Source organism: Cervus canadensis, chromosome X, assembly GCF_019320065.1.
Source record: "Cervus canadensis isolate Bull #8, Minnesota chromosome X, ASM1932006v1, whole genome shotgun sequence".
Taxonomy (NCBI): domain Eukaryota; kingdom Metazoa; phylum Chordata; class Mammalia; order Artiodactyla; family Cervidae; genus Cervus; species Cervus canadensis.
Genome location: NC_057419.1, coordinates 127448358 through 127469197, shown reverse-complemented (window position 1 = coordinate 127469197; position 20840 = coordinate 127448358). Strand labels below are relative to the sequence as shown.

Here is a 20840-nt window from a genome sequence, read left to right as displayed (position 1 = left end):
TCTCTTTTTTTTTTTTTTTACCCTGCAAGTAATCACTTTATTTTAACTGAAGTTAAGGACAAAAGCTGGCCACATTCAGAGTTTAACAGGCCTCCTCCAGATGGTTAAAACCTTCTCTTTCTTGGCTAATCATCTCCTAAATTCTAGCGATTCCCACAAGTTCTCTGGAACCACCTGAAACTGTCCTTTAAGGAGACCCACCACACCACCACGTGGCGAAGCTTCACCAAATGCACCGCTGGACACACCTCACTGGATATCATCATCGTCAAAGAGATCTTCAAAATCATTGAAAAAGTCTGCGTGAACTGCCTTTTCATTGGCTGCCAAGTCCATCAGGAGCCCAGTGCTGCCTCCTGCCTCGTCCAGGTCCACATACGGCCCGGCGCCCTTGGGAAACATCTCGTCCACGGCCGGCTTCATCTTCTCCCGCAATCTGGACTCCATTCTCTTTATGGTTTCTATGGGACCTGTATTTCGGGTCCTTCCCTGGTGGCTCAGTGGTAAAGAATCCACCTGCCAATGCAGAAGATGCAAGAGACATGGGTTCAATTCCTGGCTTGGGAAGATCCCCTGGAGGAGGGCATGGCAACCAGTTCCAGTATTCTTGCCTGGAGAAGTCCATGGATAGAGGAGCCTGGTGGGCTACAGTCCATAGAGTCACAAAGAGTTGGACACGACTTAGTGACTGAGCTTGCATGTGCGTCTTTCAGTTATGAGGACTGTTGACTAGAAAAACTTTCTGGAACAAAGGCTTACAGTCCTCTTCCTCCCAAATACATACATATATACACACACTCTTCCCCCTGCCTCCCTCTCCCCCACCTCTATATCTATATATATACACCCATGCACATCAGTATATATATATACTGATAGTCAATAGTTGACTACAAACACTTTCTGGATGAAAGGCCCACAGTCCTCTTCCTCCCAAATACACATAAACACACAAACACATGATATATATAATATAAATATATTTAATACACTCAGATCTTATTACTTGAAAGCTTTTATTCACTTGCACCTGTTCCTGTTATTTGGGGATGGATCCCAGAGAGCTGGAGCCATCATTCATTCATTTGTCCATCCATTTACTCATTCACCAACTCATTCACCAAATATTTGAGTGCTTACAGTTTGCCAGGCACTTTATTTGGTGCTGAGGGAGGGTACAAAGATGTGGCAGGTGCTGAAAAGAAAAGTAACATTTTTATGAGAATATAGAATACAGGGACCAAATGTGGGATGGGAAGGCATGGCTGAGTTATAGAAGGCTTCCCTAGGACCTGTGTGAATAGGGGTGAGATGTGTTCCTATAGAGGAATGGCTTGGGTGAAGACTCAGAGGATAAAGGAGTATAGCAGCTTTGTCATGAGTGGAAAGGAGAATGGGATAATGCTAGGTAGAGAGGTTGGCTGGGACCAGATCACACACTACGTCTTATAGACCAGAGTAAGGATTTGCTTTTACTGACTCATTCTTCCCATTCTTCAGGCATGCCTTCCTTATTGTCCAGGCTTTGAGGTTCTTTTACGTTTTTATATTAGCTCTCTAGTCCCTAACCATCAGTAAGAGGAGACTACCGGTATTCCAGAACCAAGGATGGCTGTGTAGATGGTGAGCACAGGATCTGCCCACTTCATCAAGGGGGAACCACTTAGGGCTGTTATTTATTTTTTTACAACAGGCAAACTACAGAACTCTTGTGTACCGTGGAAAGTAACTACAGACTATGTTACTTGCTGTGAAGAAATAGCACATGTAACTTATTTCTGCGAAGTTGGACTACGTGTGCCAAGTCAATGAGGAAGTCATAAAAAATGAGGGTTCATAACGTGCTTTGTTTTTGTCTTGTGTCCTCATCACCGCTCTCTAGTACATATTAGCCACTTAATAAGTGCCTGTTGAATGAACACATGGATAATATTAATACCAACAATCTTATATTGGTAGAAGCCCATGAGGGCAGTTATCATAAATCCCCAAACTGGTTCCTGGGGCTATTGTGAGAGAACTGGGCTGACTGGAGGGTTGTTGATAATGAACCTGTAATGTTTTTCTTAAAACAAACAGTGTGGGGATAAGGACCCATTTGAGACCTCTCAACATCAGATTTTGTAGACTTAAGGCCTCCTGGAATGTGATGTCTTAGAGATTCCAGATTAAGGTTCTTTATGTCATCCAGGTCATTTATGTCTGTTATGATCTCACTGGAACAATTACAGAATAATGTGTTTGTGTGTGTGGGGGGCGCGGTGTGTGTGAGGCAGGAACAGTATGTATTTTTGTGAAGGAAAATTTATTTGGGTGCTGCTAAGAAAAACTTTGTTAGTCATCAAATCTTGCTTTTGGATGACTCAAAGAACCTTCATTTTAAAAGATAGAAAAGGAAAGTAGGGATCAGAAAAGGAAAATACTAAACAACCATCTTTCCACTGGGCAGTAGAGTGTTGTAAAGTCTCTTTACCCAACATTTCACTTGTTGCTGAGCGCTAATCTCCAGTAAACCATTCTAGTTAGTAGTTTAGTTGCTAAGTCATGTCCGACTCTTGCGATCTCACAGACTGTAGCCTGCCAGGCTTCTTGGTCCATGGGATTCTCCAGGCAAGAATACTGGAGTGGGTTGCCATTTCCTTCTCAAAAATCATTCTGTCATACTATTCCAGAAGTCATTTGTCCAGAGACAGATGGGAGATTAGTCTAAACTTGTTTGGAGAGGACAGAAGAGTAAGATCCCCTGCTTCTGAACTCAGCTGGCAAAGAGTCTTCCAGAAGTTGGGCTTGTTTTTTCAAAAGTTCTGTCCAAAGGTTCTTCTGGAACCTCTTGAAGTTACTGGACTTCTGGACAAAGGCAAGGTTGTATGCACAGAAAGAGGAAATTTGGAGTGATGGACACAGGATTAACCTTGGATGGACAGAAGAGAGGCTTCTTTTGTCTTATGCTTTGAGGATTTTCCCTGAGAACAGGAATGTCTTTCATCAGCCTACAGCAGGGGCCTCCTATTCCAGGATTCAACCAAGTAAGTGCAAGTCAAGTTGCTGAACATCAATTCACCGAAAACTCTCTTGCTCAGTGATTAATTGACCAAGTTGCCGCTTAACTGATTGTTTTTTTGAAGTTTTATTATGTCTCACAGCAGTCATCTTGCAGCCAGTATGGGTTGAAACGGGAAAAGTGTGGAGTGGGAGCAATGGGGAGATTCTGTCCCTTTGAGATAGTAACACGTTCTTCCTTCCTCTGAAATTGTATAATTATTGATTCCCAAAGACATGTTTCAGTTAACTACTTAGTTTTTTATTGGCTGAAAAAGGCTAGGCTATACTGCAGTAACTGATGAACCTCAAAAGTTCAGTGTCCTAAAATAACAAAGGTTTATTTCCCAGGTATGATTGGTACCAATACAAGCTGGGATTGTTGAGAAGGCTCGGATACTTTGGAAACCAAGCTGATGGAGGAAGGAAACCAAGGAAGACTCTGGTATCCTGTAGTTGCTCTGTTTGGAACACAGGCCAGGGAAAGAGAAGGGACTGGAGAATCAGTAAGGATTTCTGATGATTTCAGGTTGGAACTGATACATGTAATTTTCCTTCACATTTCATTAGTTGGACTCATCACATCTTCCTCACTGCAGAATGGCTAGGTCTACTTTACGGAAAGGAGAATAGGAATTGGTGACCACTAAGAATATCTACAGACAGAGGGTGAGTTGGTTGGATGGCATCGCTGACTCGATGGACATGAGTTTGAGCAAGCTCTGGGAGTTGGTGATGGATAGGGAAGCCTGGCGTGCATGGGGTTGCAAAGAGTTGGACACAACTTAGCAACTGAACTGAAGAATATCCACACAGGAAGGGCTTAATAATTTTGGTAGGTTTTTTTTTTTTTTCAGAGGCTTTTTTCCCCCTGAAATTTCAGGTCTGCTGAGATTTGCAGAGGTGGTTTGGCTGCATCTGCAGTTGGGTGATGGGTGAGGGTTAATAGGAGAGTCTGTGTCTTATGGCAGAGTTAAGGGTCCTGTTCAAGACCTGCTAATAGTGACCTTGGCACCCTCCTCCCACACAAAACACACATGCACTGAAACATGCTCTGTTGGGCAGCCAGGAGGGCAGACAGACAGAGGGGTTAACTCTGAATTGTAACTGGAACTAACAGGTTTTGATGGACTGATTATTTGGTGAAATGAATTTTAAAGAATTGGCTTTGAGTGATTTGGTATACAGTGAATTAACTGAAAGCCTGAAATTGTTGACAAGCTCTTTTTGTGTTTCTTCATTTCCAAATTAAAAAAAAAATTAAATTCTAGTTTATGGGACTTCATTGAGGTATAATTGACAAATACTATTTACAGTGTACAACATGATTTTGATACATATATATGCATGGTGAAAGGACTTTAGCATGAGAAATTATTTATATTAGCCAGCTGATGATAGGCCTTAGTTTGGATAGGAAAGAGTGAGAGGGCATCTAGGAGCATTTTGGCTCTGCTTGTGGAGGGAGGCAGGAGGAAAAGGGGGGGAACAGCGGATAAGATGGTTGGATGGCATCACCGACTCAATGGACACCAGTTTGAGCAAACTCCGGGAGATAGTGAAGGACAGGGAAGCTTGGAGTGCTGCAGTTCATGGGGTCGCAGAGTTGGACGCGACTGAGCGACTGAACAAGGAGGAAGGGAGGAGTAGGGTTTGGGTAGTCGTACTGTAAGGGAGGTGCAGTTTTGTGGATGGCTCTTCTTTGATCCAAGGACTAGTCTCTGGGGCCTCATTTTGGAAGTCCAAGGAACTGAGCTTCTCTTTCAGTCATTTCTTTGTAGCTTCCGATATAAAGTAACATTTCCAAAGACATATTTTTCTGTTTCATGTTGGTTTACAGTAAACTAATTATTCCATTTCATGTTAGCTGAAGTATTTTTTTATAGCAAAAGATTTCTATTAAGACAATTTTATTTCCTTTTGAAAATTTTATATTACAGTAGTGAGGATTGATTATACATTTATTTAAAAAATTGTCATTAAAATTTTTATATTTAAAGCATATAACATGATATATATTTACATAGTGAAATGATTACTACAATCAAGCTAATTAATGTATCCTGTCACATAGTTACCACTTGTTTCTGTGTTTTTGTGGTCGTGCTCTTAGGAAACTTCCAGTATTCAATACAGTATTATTAACTATAGTCGTTGTGCTGTATGTTAGATCTCTAGGTGTATTCATCCTTTGGCAGTGGTTGTCGTGATAGTGGTTTAGTCGCTAAGTCATGTCCAAATCTTGCAACCCCATGGACTCCAGCACACCAGGCTCCTCTGACCTCCACTATCTCCTGGAGTTTCCTCAGATTTATGTGAGTTTGCTCAGATTTATGTCCGAGTTGGTGATGCTATCTAACCATCATATCCTCAGCTGCCCCTTTCTCCTCCCAGATCTTTCCCAGAATCAGGGTCTTTTCCAGTCAGCCAGCTCTTCGCATCAGATGGCCAAAGTATTGGAGCTTCAGCATTAGTCCTTCCAATGAATATTCAGGGTTGATTTCCTTTAGGATTGACTGGTTTGATCTCCTTTCTGTCCAAAGGATTCTCGAGTTTTCTCTAGCACCACGGTTTGAAAGCATCCATTCTTTGGCACTCAGCTTTCTTTATGGTCTAAGTCTCACATCCATACATGACTACTTGAAAAACCATAGTTTTGGCTATACAGACCTTTGTCAGCAAAATAATGTCTCTGCTTTTTAATATGCTGTCTAGGTTTGTCATAGCTTTTTTCCCAAGGAGCAAGCATCTTTGAATTTCATGGCTGCAGTCATAGTCCACAGTGATTTTGGAGCCCAAGAAAATAAATCTGTTTATACTTTTCCCCCTTCTATTTGCCATGAAGTGATGGGACCAGATGCCATGATCTTAGGTTTTTGAATGTTGAGTTTTTAAGCCAACTTTTTCACTTTCTTCTTTCGCCTTCATCAAGGGGCTCTTTAGTTTCTCTTCACTTTTATGCCATTAGGGTGGTGTTATCTGCATATCTGAGGTTATTGATATTTCTCCCTGCTATCTTGATTACAGCTTGTGATTCATCCAGCCTGGCATTTAGCATGATGTACTCCTCATATAGGACTTCCCAGGTAGCACTAGTGGTATAAAGAACTTGCCTGTCAATGCAGGAGATGTAAGAAACACAGTACTGATCCCTGGGTTGGGAAGATCCCTGGAGGAGGGCATGGTAACCCACTCCAGTATTCTTACTTGGAAAATCCCATGGACAGAGGAGCCTGGGAGGCTATGGTCCATATGGTCACATAGAGTTGGACATGACTGAAGTGACTTAGCACACGTGCACACACATACTCTGCATCTAAGTTAAATAAGCAAGGTAACAATATGTAGCTTTGACATACTCTTTTCCCAGTTTTTTTTTTTTTCCTTTCCCAGTTTTGAACCAGTCCATTGTTCCATGTCCAGTTTTAACTGTTGCTTCTTGACCCGCATACAGATTTCTCAGGAGACAGGTAAGGAGGTCTAGTAGTCCCATCTTTTTAAGGATTTTCCATGATTTATTGTGTTCCATATGGTCAAAGGCTTTACCATAGTCAAGGAAGTAGAACTAGATGTTTTTCTGGAACTCCTTTGCTTTCTCCATGGTCCAATGAATGTTGGCAGTTTGATCTCTGGTTCCTCTGCCTCTTCAAAACCCAACTTGTACATCTGGAGGTTCTCGAGTCACGTACTACTGAAGCCTAGCATAACTATAACTTTGTACCCTTTGATCACGTCTCCCCATATCCCTCACCTCTGATAACCACTGTTCTACTCTCTGCTTCTATAATTAAACTTTTACTAGATTTTACATATAATTGAGATCATGCAGTGGTTCTTTTTCTTTGTGTCTGGTTTATTTCACTTAGCATAAGGTCCTCCAGGTTTATCCATATTGTTGCAGATGACAGGATCTCCTTTTTAAAGGCTGACTAACATTTATCTCATAATTACTTTATCTGCTCATTTATTAACAGATATTTGGGTTCTCTTTCATATCTTAGCTATTGAGAATAATGCTGCAATGAATATGGGTCTGTAGATCTCTCTTTAAGGTACTGGTTTCATTTTCTTTGGATATATACCCAGGAGATACATATTGGATATATATTGGATCATATGGTAATTCTAATTTTAATTTTTCAAGAAACCTCTTTGCTGTTTTCCATAGTGGTTGTTCCACATTAAATTCCCATCAACCATGTACAAGAATTGCCTTTTTTTCTATCATGGCATTTGTCACAGCATTAAAAACAATAATTCTAACATTTCTGTAATCACAAAAGATTCTAAATAACCAAAGAAATCCTAAGAAAAACATAGCTAGAGGCATCACACTTCTCAACTTCAAAACTATATCACAGAGCTATAAAAAACAATATGGTACTGACATAAAAATAGACACATGGACCAATGGAACAGAATTGAGAGCCTAGAAGTAAACCCACATGTATATGTTCAGTTAATTTTCTACAAGGGCGCCAGGAATACACAATGGGGAAAGGATAGTCTGTTCAATTAACGATGTTGTGAAAACTGGATAACCACATGCAAAATAGTGAAAGTGGACACTTAAACCTCACAGCATAGACAGAAACCAACTCAAAGTGGCTTAATGACTTGGATGTTACACCTGAAGCTGTAAACCTTCTAGAAGAAAGCATAAGGGGAAAGACTGTGATCTTGGCCTTGGAAATGATTTTTGATATGACACAAAAGGGAAAGCAATAGAAGGAAAAATAAACAAGGACCATAAAAAAGCTCTGCACAGCAAAGGAAACCATTGACAAAGTGGTAAGGCTACCTATATGTTGAGAGAAAATATTTGCAACCCATATATCTGATAAGGGGTTAATATCCAAACAATATAAGAAACTTGTACAACTCAAAAGGTAAAAAAGCGAACAATCCAGGTAAAAATTGGGCAAAGGACCTGAACAGACATTTTTCCAAAGAAAGTATACAAATGGTCAACACGTATATGAAAGTTGCTCAGCATCACTAATCATTAGGAAATGCAAATTAAAACCACAATGAGAGATCACCTTACATCTTTTAGGATGGCCGTTAGCTGGAAATACTTTATTATTTTTTTTGGAAATACTTTAATTCAGCATTCTTTTAGAGTAACTTGTCTAATGTTTATTCAAAGACCTAAATGAGATAGTGTATTTTAAGATTTACTGAAGTGTAGTTGATTTACAATGTTGGGTTAACTTCTACCGTACAGCAAAGTGATTCAGCTATACACATATGTGCATTGTTTTCAAATGAAATTATCTATTTGAATCCTTTTTGTTTTCAGTTGTATCTCAAAATCCATTTTCTAGGTTAAACTGTATGAAATTGCTGATTAACCTTTTTTGAGATAATGGTTTGAGCCCTTATTGTTCTCTTGCTGCTGGTTTATCCAAAGCTTTGTATAATGGAAAAATCAATGGATGAGGAGTCAGGAGACCTTGTTCGAAAGATCAATGGATGAGGAGTCAGGAGACCTTGTTCTAGTCTGAGATCTGGCAATATTAAGCTGTGTGTCTTTAGGCAAGTAAGTTAACTTCTCTGGTAAATGGAAAGGGGGCATACTTTTCTACCTATCATGTATCCTTAATTCTTTAAATAGGTTCTCATTGAATGCCTTGTGACTGCTAGGAACTATGCTAGGGACTGGGGATGTGGTGAATAAGACTGGTGTGGCTCCTGCCATCCTGAACCTTAGAGTCTTACAGTTGATCATTGTGGCATTTGCACTATCTTTTCAGCCAGCATTTTTTCAGTGATATAGGCTCATCTGGTCAGTGTTCTTTCTAGTGAACTTAGTCAGGCTAAGATGCACACACGGGGAGAGCAGTGACATCAGCCAGTTGAAAGGATGAAGTCTCATCCATACCCACTTTGTCTGAAAGCAACAGCTGTTGTGCCATCTTCTCCAGCTTTACTGTGGTCTGCCCTGTGTCTGTAATAATTGCATAGGGATCTGGACTTGGCAGTAGGCCCTTCTTTGAAATATCCACCCACATACAAAGTGCCAGGGAGTCTCTTCCCACTAGCATGTCATGGGAGTCACCCCAGGAAGAATGAACTTGACTGCAAAATGGAGCCAAGACACAGGCAGGATGCTTATTTTATTTAAAATTAAATTTCTCTGATTTTAAAAAGTATTACCTACAACACAGATTTCAAAAAGTACAAACAGGTATGCAGTGAAAATTGATTCTCCTTCAAACTCATATCCCCCGGCCTCCTTGATTCTGTCCTTAGTAGCAACTACTGTTGGCAGTATTTTTGTGTCTCTTTCCAGAGACGTTCCATGATGGTAGAAAGGGACTTATTTGAAATCAACTTTAATGTTTGTTCATGCTTTTACAACTACTGAGCAGAAAACCCCAAGCAGTGGGTCTACTAGCTGGTCGACGTTGGAGCCTTGTTTGCGCTCCTGCCTTTCCACGTTTCCTGGATTGTTGCCTGTTGTGGACATTTCCTGGATTCCTAGTGGGAAAACAGTGCTTCCTTAAGACCAAAGAGAACTGCAGTTTCTCATCAGGAAAAGATTAAAGATTATAGATTCCTAATATACAGCAATGTTATTCTCAACCTAGTCTGCTGTGTGGAGCTTTAAAGAAAAATTGCAATTGTTTCTAGGTGCCCTTAATTTCTGCCACTGGGGATAGATACTATAAGATTTCGGGAGGATTCTTTCAAGCTGCCTGGGGAGGGTGCACAAGGAGAGGCTGGCTTACCTTGAGGGGAAGAAAAATTGCTGTCAATGCTTGTCTGCTCGGAAGTTAGGAGAAGCCAGAAATTGAGTGAAGATGTGGTCAGTTAGTTACTTCATAATTTATTCATTGAAAGTGAAAGTGATTAGTCGCTCAGTCGTGTCCAACTCTTTGCAACCCCATGGACTGTAACCTATCAGGCTCTTCTGTCCATGGGATTCTCCATGCAAGAATACTGGAGTGGGTTGCCATTTCCTTCTCCAGGGGATCTTCCTGACCCAGGGATCAAACCTGGGTCTTCTGCATTGCAGGCAGATTCTTGACTGTCTGAGCCACTAGGGAAGCCCCGATTTATTCTTTGGGTGCCTTTAAAAGGGATCTGAAGCATCCATGACTGTGTAGTATCATGTGAGCTCATTTTTCTGAGCAGCCTGGGGTTTTTGGTTTGCACTGATAACCCTGGAAAAGCTTTAATTATCTGCTCAGATCTCCTAGGGACCACTTTGGACCCATGTTCCTGTGGTTGAGGACACAGCCATTTTCTAAAGAGTCAGCCCTACCCTAGGATTTGGGAATAATATATTTTTTAATGCATTTGAGCAGACTTATATCAGCAGCGTGGAGACTCAGTACCAACACTTGGTTGCAGACCATTGTCTGTCTTTGTGCCAGAGACTCTGCTTGTGAGTAAACCCTCCCTTAAACTTTAGTCTCTATTCTGGCTCATGTTTTCCTAGTTTCTCTAGGACTGTGATTCCTTGACCTTCCGTCCCAGCTCTCCATTTCAGCCTTTTAAAAGATTCACTCATTCAAAAAGTCTTATTACTTTTTCCTACTCTATTTTGCATGGGGCAGGTAATGTGCCAGATGATGCTGACTCCTAATGGGAGCTTATCTTTCTAACAAGGGCAAGAGAAAAGCTAGTCATGTTAACATGTACAGATGTGAGAGTTGGACCAGAAAGAAGGTTGAGCACTGAAGAGTTGATGCTTTTGAACTGTGGTGCTGGAGAAGACTCTTGAGAGTCCTTTGGACTGCAAGGAGATCAAATCAGTCAATTCTAAAGGAAATGAGTCCTGAATATTCATTGGAAGGACTGATGCTGATGCTGAATCTCCAATATTTTAGCCCCTTGTTGTGAAGAGCCAACTCATTGGAAAAGACCCTGATGCTGGGAAAGATTGAAGTCAGGAGAAGGGAGCAACAAAATGAGACAGACAGATAGCATTACTGACTCAATGGATATGAATTTGAGCAAACTTTGGGAGATAGTGGGGGACAGGGAAGCCAGGCATGCTGCAATCCATGGAGGTGCAAAGAGTTGGACACGACTTAGTTACTGAATGACAACAATGTTATTATAGAGGGAGTGGAGGATGTTATGATTTAGAGCTCACACTAGAGTCAGTTAATCTGAAGGGCAGAGACTTTATAGAGGGAGATGGTGGTTAATCTGAGATCTGAAAAGATGAAGGTAGAAGTTAACCAGGCAGAACAAATGAGAGAGTAGAGGAGGTTTTTTGAACTTCTTAGGTGATCTGCTTCCCAAATTGAACCTGGCCAATCCTGAGATTTGGTGGCTGCTGTTCATCATTGTGTTGAGTTGTGTTCCCTGCTGCCAACATACCCACTTGGCCTGCAGCTTGATACTTTGATGACCAGGCCCACTCATGTGGACTTTTCCCAAGTATGTGCCTTCTGGGTCTCTCTGTTCTCCCAGCCTCTGCTAGCCCCACTTCAACTCTACAGTGATGGGCAGGAGAATGTGACATAGGTATATCTTGTGCTCCAGGACAAAGGGGCAGTTTGAACTCCTGAGAAATCTCACTCATAAAGATCATTTAAAGGTGAGGTCAGCAAGACAGTCTTCAGAGGTGTCAAACTGGTGGTGGTGTAGGGAATTATTATAGTTGCTGCCTACACCAGAGCCAAGCAGAAAGGGATAATTGCAGATGAAGTTGAATTTAAGATAGATGTAACAGCGGAAGGTCATGGACTTATGCCTGGGGTTGGGTTGGCAAGATTCTGGAAAGAAGCAAGGTGCATGCCAGCTGATGCTACCAGGTTTGGATGAAAATGGCCAAGCCAGTGAAAGGAAGGAGTTGGATGACTGGCCAAGGCAGTAATTAAGTCCAAATTCCTTCCTGAAGCTAGCAGCCCACCTGGAAATGTTTTGAATCATAAACTAGAACTGACAGATGATGAACAGACAGCCAAGTAGTTGGGAAGCCAAGGTAGGTTGTTACCAGGGAAACGAAGCAAGTGCGAAGTGAAGTGTTTGATGCAATTTGAAGGGGCTGTACTAGGGTTTGTGTTGGCAGTTTGTTTTTACAGAGATATCTCAGGTTTCCCGGATAAGGTTAGGGGCTTGGGAGGAGATAGTGCACTGAGAGGGATTAGCGTCACCCTCGTTCATTCTTGCTCAGCCTCTAAATGAAGGTGGACTTGTTCATAATGAAGTTGTCTGAGTCCTTCCTCGGAAGAGTCAGTTTGTGAAGCATTCAGTCTAATCCTTTTCCTGTATGCAGATTGACATTAAGATGTCTAAAGACAGGAAAAACAAAACAGTAATTCCCCAAAGGATGATTGGTGCTATCTGTGATCAAGTCTTCTCTCAGTTCAGTTCAGTCGCTCAGTCGTGTCTGAGTCTTTGCGACCCCATGAATCACAGCACGCCAGGCCTCCCTGTCCATCACTAACTCCCGGGGTTTACTCAAACTCATGCCCATCAGGTCGGTGATGCCATCCAGCCATCACATCCTCTGTCGTCCCCGCCTCCTCCTGCCCCCAATCCGTCCCAGCATCAGGGTCTTTTCCAATGAGGCAACTCTTCGCATGAGGTGGCCAAAGTATTGGAGTTTCAGCTTCAGCATCAGTCCTTCCAATGAACACCCAGGACTGATCTCCTCTAGGATGGACAGGCTGGATCTTGTTGCAGTCCAAGGGACTCTCAAGAGTCTTCTCCAACACCACAGTTCAAAAGCATCAATTTTTCGGCGCTCAGCTTTCTTCACAGTCCAGCTCTCACATCCATACATGACCACTGAAAAAACCATAGCCTTGACTAGACGGACCTTTGTTGGCAAAGTAATGTCTCTGCTTTTCAATATGCTATCTAGGTTGGTCATAACTTTCCTTCCAAGGAGTAAGCGTCTTTTAATTTCATGGCTGCAATCACCATCTGCAGTGATTTTGGAGCCCCCAAAAATAAAGTCTGCCACTGTTTCCACTGTTTCCCCATCTATTTCCCATGAGGTGATGGGACCAGATACCATGATCTTAGTTTTCTGAATGTTGAGCTTTAAGCTGACTTTTTCACTCTCCTCTTTCACTTTCATCAAGAGGCTTTTCAGTTCCTCTTCACTTTCTGCCATAAGGGTGGTGTCATCTCCATATCTGAGGTTATTGATATTTCTTCCGGCAATCTTGATTCCAGCTTGTGTGTCTTCCAGCCCAGTGTTTCTCATTATGTACTCTGCATATAAGTTAAATAAGCAGGGTGACAATATACAGCCTTGACGTACTCCTTTTCCTATTTGGAACCAGTCTGTTGTTTCATGTCCAGTTCTAAGTGTTGCTTCCTGACCTGCATACAGGTTTCTCAAGAGGCAGGTCAGGTGGCCTGGTATTCCCATCTCTTTCAGAATTTTCCACAGTTTATTGTGATCCACACAGTCAAAGGCTTTGGCATAGTCAATAAGGCAGAAATAGATGTTTTTCTGGAGCTCTCTTGCTTTTCAATGATCCAGCAGATGTTGGCAATTTGATCTCTGGCTCCTCGGCATTTTCTAAAACCAGCTTTTCACCTGGAAGTTCACGGTTCACGTATTGCTGAAGCCTGGCTTGGGGAATTTTGAGCATTACTTTACTAGCGTATGAGATGAGTACAATTGTGCGGTAGTTTGAGCATTTTTGGAGATTGCCTTTCTTAGGGATTGGAATGAACACTGACCTTTCCCAGTCCTGTGGCCACTGTTGAGTTTTCCAAATTTGCTGGCATATTGAGTGATGCACTTTCACAGTGCTCCCCAGGTCAGTAGGCACCCAATATGCTACTGGAGATCAGTGGAGAAATAACTCCAGAAAGAATGAAGGAATGGAGCCAAAGCAAAAACAATACCCAGTTGTAGATGTGACTGGTGATAGAAGCAAGGTCCGATGCATAGGAACCTGGAATGTTAGGTCCATGAATTAAGGCAAACTGGAAGTGGTCAAACAGGAGATGGCAAGAGTGAATGTCGACATTCTAGGAATCAGCGAACTAAAATGGACTGGAATGGGTGAATTTAACTCAGATGACCATTATATCTACTACTACTGTGGGTAGGAATCGCTTAGAAGAAATGGAGTAGCCATCATGGTCAACAAAAGAGTTTGAAATGCAGTACTTGGATGCAATCTCAAAAATGATAGAATCATTTCTGTTCGTTTCCAAGGCAAACCATTCAATATCTTGGTAATCCAAGCCTATGCCCCAACCAGTAATGCTGAAGAAGTTGAACGGTTCTATGAAGACCTACAAGACCTTTTAGAACTAACACCCAAAAAAGATGTCCTTTCCATTATAGGGGACTGGAGTGCAAAAGTAGGAAGTCAAGAAACACCTGGAATAACAGGCACATTTGGCCTTGGAGTATGGAATGAAGCAGGGCAAAGGCTAATAGTTTTGCCAAGAGAACGGCACTGGTCATAGCAAACACCCTCTTCCAACAACACAAGAGAAGACTCTACACATGGACATCACCAGATGGTCAACACCGAAATCAGATTGATTATATTCTTTGCAGCCAAAATGGAGAAGCTCTAAACAGTCACCAAAAACAAGACTGGGAGCTGACTGTGGCTCAGATCATGAACTTTGTATTGCCAAATTCAGACTGAAATTGAAGAAAGTGGAGAAAACCACTAGACCATTCAGGCATGACCTAAATCAAATCCCTTATGACTATACAGTGGAAGTGAGAAATAGATTTAAGGCACTAGATCTGATAGACAGAGTGCCTGATGAACTATGGACGGAGGTTCATGACATTGTACAGGAGACAGAGATCAAGACCATCCCCAAGAAAACAAAATGCAAAAAAGCAAAATGGCTGTCTGAAGGCCCCTTACAAATAACTGTGAAAAGAAGGGAAGCAAAAAGCAAAGGAGAAAAGGAAAGATATACCCATTTGAATGCAGAATTCCAAAGAATAGCCAGGAGAGAGAAAGCCTTCCTTATCGATCAATGCAAAGAAAGAGAGGAAAACAATAGAATGGGAAAGACTAGAGATCTCTTCAAGAAAGTTGGAGATACTAAGGGAACTTTTCATGCAAAGATGGGCTCAATAAAGGACAGAAATGGTAGGGACCTAACAGAAGCAGAAGATATCAAGAAGAGGTGGCAAGAATACACAGAAGAACTGTACAAAAAAGATCTTAATGACCCAGATAATCATGATGGTGTGATCACTCACCTAGAGCCAGACATCCCAGAATGTGAAGTCAAGTGGGCCTTAGAAAACATCACTATGAACAAAGGTGTAGGTAGTGGAGGTGATGGAATTCCAGTTGACCTATTTCAAAGTCTTCTCTAGTCTCTACAAATACTTAGAAATGCAACCAACACCTAGTGAATTTTTTTTTTTTTTGATGCGGGAGGGTGAGATTTATCCATGTAGATATAATTTTCATGTTTTGACTTTGAAGTGTGTTTGTATATAATAAAACATATATATTATTTAAACATAAAAAATATTGAGAGTGGAGGTGGTTGATCCTCCTGATGATCCAGAGGATGGAACTTGGTGCTTTCACTGCTGGGACCTGGGTTTGATCCCTGGTCGGGGAACTAGGATTTCACAAGGTGTGTGGTGTGGCCAATAATAATAATGATAAGAAATAAAAGTATTACCCTAGATAAGGAAGTAGACTATTGCCGGTACCTTTAAGACTCCCCTGATGGTCCCCTCCCCAATAGAACCTTTATCTCTACCCTCTGTTCAGAGCAAACCACTATACTGGCTTGTGATAATAGTTCCTTGCTTTCCTTTAACATGGTTATGTTTTCCTAAGTAAGTGTATTGTTTGGCTATTTGTTAAGTCTTGTATGAATGGAATCCAACTCCACATAGTTTTCTTTGACTTGAGATTTTCTTATTGAACAATAGTTGATTTATAGTATTGTGTTAGTTTCAGGTATACGGCAAAATGATTCAGTTATACACACGTGAATATATGTTTTTATATAACTCAGATTCTTTTCCATTATAGGTTATTAGAGATATTGAATATAGTTCCCTATGTTATACAGTAAGTCCTTATTTATTTACATATATTATGTATCTGTCAATCCCTACTCGTAAATCATCCCTTCTTTCCCCTCTTTCCCCTTTAGTAACCATAAGTTTGTTTTCTGTATCTGAATCTATTTATGTTTTGTAAATAAGTTCATTTGTGCTATTTTTTGGATTCTACATTTATGTGATATCAGATGATATTTGTCTTTGGCTTACTTCACTTAATATCATAATATCTGGGCCCATCCATGTCCTGGCCAGTGACATTATTTCTTTTTTTATGGCTGAGTAATGTTCCATTGTACATGGATACCAAATCTTTATCGATGTCGATAGATACTTAGCTTCCATGTCTCGGTTATTGTAGATAGTGCTGCTATGAATATTGGGGTACGTGTATCTTTTTGAATTGGAGTTTTCATCTTTTCCAGCTATCTTCCCAGGAGTGGGATTGTAGGATCACATGGTAGCTCTATTTTTAGCTTTTTAAGAAACCTCCATACTGTTTTTCATAGTGGCTGTACCAATTTACTTTCTTATCAACAGAATAGGAGGATTTTCTTTTCCCTACACCTTCTCCAGCATTTGTTATTTGTAGACTTTTTGATGGCCATTCTGTCTGGTGTGAGGTGATACCTCACTGTAGTTTTGATTTTTGTTTCTCTAATAAATTTCATTTCTCTAACATCTAAAAGATGTTGAGCATCTTTTCATGTGTCTGTTGGCCATCTGTATATCTTCTTTGTTACTTTTATTACAAAATCTTTGACTCCACACTGCATTGGTTTTTTCCCTTGTCTCTGCATATTGTTGTTTGGTGTATTCCTACTGAGCAATAGAAAAACAATCTATTATTTATAGATACTGATTTTTTTCTAGCTGTTTGTACATTACAAATGAATACCATTATAAAGTGTTACTTTTCTTATCTCTTGCTGCATACATGTAATGGTGTTTACCGAGGAGCAGAATTGCTGGGTTAAAGAATAGGTGCATGTTGAACTTCATAATGCAAATCTAAGGAAGCTGTGGTACATATACACCATGGAATATTACTCAGCCGTTAAAAAGAATTCATTTGAATCAGTTCTAATGAGATGGATGAAACTGGAGCCCATTATACAGAGTGAAGTAAGCCAGAAAGATAAAGAACATTACAGCATACTAACACATATATATGGAATTTAGAAAGATGGTAACGATAACCCTATATGCAAAACAGAAAAAGAGACACAGAAGTACAGAACAGACTTTTGAACTCTGTGGGAGAAGGTGAGGGTGGGATATTTCGAAAGAACAGCATGTATATTATCTATGGTGAAACAGATCACCAGCCCAGGTGGGATGCATGAGACAAGTGCTCGGGCCTGGTGCACTGGGAAGACCCAGAGGAATCGGGTGGAGAAGGAGGTGGGAGGGGGGATCAGGATGGGGAATACGTGTAACTCTATGGCTGATTCATATCAATGTATGACAAAACCCACCGAAATGTTGTGAAGTAATTAGCCTCCAACTAATAAAAAAAAAATAGTTTTAAACTATCAAAAAAAAAAAAATAAAGGATCTTGAGTTTTCTTAGGTATCTAAGAAACTCCAAAACATCACATACTCATTAGTAGTTGGTATTTTTGTCAGACTTTAATTTTTTGCCAATTTGGTGGCTGTATGAATAGGATTTTACTTCACATTATCCTGATTACTAATGAGGTTTTCATTGTTTCCCCCTTTTTTTCCTAAAAGCGTATTCAAGCCTTTTACTCCTCTTTTTTTTCTGTAGGGTAGATGGTTTCATATTTTTAAGAATATGTATAAACATGTACATGCATGTATACATACATACTGTTATGTGCCATAGATATCCTCTTGCACATTGTCGCTCCATTTTACCTTTGCTTTATGGTCTTGGTGAATGGAAATTCTGAAGTTTGACAACATTAAAATGGAAATTATCAGTCTTTTCTTATGTGACTTGTACCTGATGTTTTAAGAAACCCTTTCTTATTGGAACAGTTCTTTTTGTTGCATCGTAATTATTCAATGATTTGTGCCTTCACATTTAAATATTTAATCCACTGGGAGCTTATTTCTTTGTGTGTGGTTTGAGTAAAGAGTCAGGTTATTTTTCTCAAATGCATAAGAACTCTTTGTTCTAGCACTAGTTTTAAAAAGTCCATCCACGCTCTCACTGATCTGCGATAATCGTATGTCATATGCCCATGTATGTAGAGGTGTTTGTGGGCTTGTAATTGTACTCCATTGATCTTTGGCTATCCTTGCACCGTATTTACCCAGATCTTAATTACTACAGCTTTATGAAAGGTCTTGATTATCTGGTAGGGAAATTTTCTCAGCTTGTTCTTTTTCATTAGGTGTGTCTTGGCTATTTTTTCCTCTTTTTGCACTTCCTGATACATTTTAGAATCAGTTTGTCAACTTTCCAAAAGAGTAAAACGTTGATTTTTGGCCTGGATTTCCTTAAGGCCACTGCTAGTTTGAGGAAAAAGTTAATGAAGCTGTCAGCCATAGCCAGTACAAAGGTTTCCTTCCAAAAGAAGTATGTTCCTGTAATAATGCTTGACTTTCCCTTAGTGTTGTTTATGTAGTTTTTATTCTAGTGTTTAGAGTATACCCCATTTTTTTTTTTTTGGCCACACCATGCAGCCTGCAGAACTTCCCCCACCAGAGATTGAACACCCCACCCTCTTCGACAGTGAAGCTCAGAATCTCAACTAATGGACCACCAGGGAATTCCTAGCCCTTTCTTATTTTTTTAAGTTAAAAAGGCCTTTACCATTCCTCTTTGGACAATAACAGTTGAATGAGATGTTACCAAATGGGCTGCTTGTTGACTCGAATCAATAAAAGTTGAATGAAAGAAATACCTATTTTTTTTTCTTAACCACCTTGGTAATAGTTCCAGTGGAAGAATTTTTTTAAAGAGGAAAATATAAAATAAAGACAAGAAACAGACATGCACAGATAGGGGGAGGGAGGCAGAGAGAAACTCCAGTTAATACTTTTTGCTCAAAAATATTCAAAACGAAAAAGAAATGCAGGCAGATTGTTAGCCAGACAACACCATCTGAACTAATTGCTGTAAGTGTGCCCAAATAAACATCTTCCTCTTAAATATTTAGTTCAAAGATTTCTTCTGGAATTCATCCATAGTTCGTCCCCAGTAGATGCCTTGTTTTTAATTGCGGTACTATAAAAGTTGTTTTGTTCCCTCAGATTTTTGACTGAAACCAATCAAGTTTTCATTAGTCTGTTTACTGTGGAAAATCCCATCATACCTGACATTAATTCAAACTCACCCATAATCCTCTATTATTTTCTTTTTTTGACTGTGCTTAACTATTTATCAACAGAAAAGTTTCTGGTAATACATCATTTGGGATTGGAAATGTATTTAGCATAATGGGGAAAAGCCCATTTTGGGTCATCTTGTTGTTCATGTGTTTGCTTCATTTCATTAATAAAGAATAACACAGGCCTAAGCAGAGAACATCAATAAATAAAATCTAATCTACTTGTCCTTAAATGAGAGAACTGGAGGTTTATCTCTTGCTTAATATTTGTAAAATCTGAGTTCTCAGTTCAGGAAAGTACTATAACTTCCATTTTCAAATAAACAGAAGGTAGAATTTGCTTGGCTGTCCCAACTTCTGGCAGAACCAGCTTGATGAGCAGTGAGTTAACATATCAGAAACACGTGTATTTAATTATCTCATACTGGCTTCAGGTTTGGGGGGGCACAAAAGCTCGCTGAATGCAGGTGGAGATGGACTCAACTGTCTGTAACACCCACAGGTTGCTCACTTTTCATTCCTATATTCAGTGGTATCCTGCCACTCAAACCCAGTCCTCTAGAACCGACCATCTTTTAAGGCAGTGGTTTGCAGACTTTTGGATTTATGTGACCTGTGAAATTTTATTTTAAAAATGAGGGTGGAGGGGAACAAGCATGGATCACTAGCTTTGAAAGAAACAACTCTTACTTATCCTTGTTCTTTCTTTACAGAAAGGATAGTATAACATGAACTAAGAAAAAACATTAAAGACATGATTTCAGACTAAACAGTCCTTCACATTAAATAAATTTAACTGTATGAAAAAGTGAATACACAGACTTCTATTCAGAATATTATGGTAGGTTAGGCATTTAGACCAACTCCTGTTATAAACAAAGTAAATCCTATACAAAATATTTTGTAAAAATCCCCTTAAATTCATCAATGACTAGTTAAAAAAAGAAAAAGTATTTTAGGCCAAAAAGAAGAGTCTCATCCTAGAAAGGTAAGCAGAACTGCAGGTAGCATCTCTCCAACAAGGGAAACTGGAGTGGTTTGTCACCTTTCTCTCTTTTGCTTCATTGTCTGTTTTGCCTGATATTCATATAGCTATAACCTCTTAATTTTGTGTAGAATTTGCCGTTTACTTTTTTTCCATATGTTTATTTCACCCTTTTTGAGATTCCTGTGTTTTACATGTGTTTCTTGTGAACAGCATAGAGTTGACATTTTTTTATGGTTGTCCCAGTCTGACAATTTTTGCTTTTTAACTGGAACATTTCAATCATTTTCATGTATTAAGATGACTGGTATGGCTGTGAATTTCTCTCATTGTGTGCCACCAGCCTGCTTTGAAAGATGACTATGGTAGGTAAAATAAAAATACATGTTTCATCTAACCTTTGTTGATTCTTGAGTCAATAAGGAGTCCTATTAATGATATGGCATATTATTTAACCATTATTGTCCAAAGAAGAATGATAAACACATTTTTAAGTTTAAAAAAAAAAAAAAAAAAAAAA

At 39.9% G+C, this 20840-nt stretch overlaps 1 protein-coding gene and 1 long non-coding RNA gene across 2 annotated transcripts in view; one reads left to right on the top strand and one right to left on the bottom strand.

Moving 5' to 3' along the window:
• LOC122434616 overlaps positions 1 to 20840 on the top strand; it is a 369037-nt gene that overhangs the window by 38944 nt on the left and 309253 nt on the right. The window lies entirely within an intron of this gene.
• LOC122434615 (COP9 signalosome complex subunit 9-like) lies at positions 117 to 450 on the bottom strand. The gene has a single exon (XM_043458176.1). The coding sequence runs from the start codon at positions 445 to 447 to the stop codon at positions 250 to 252; it is 198 nt and encodes a 65-aa protein (XP_043314111.1). The 5' UTR covers positions 448 to 450; the 3' UTR covers positions 117 to 249.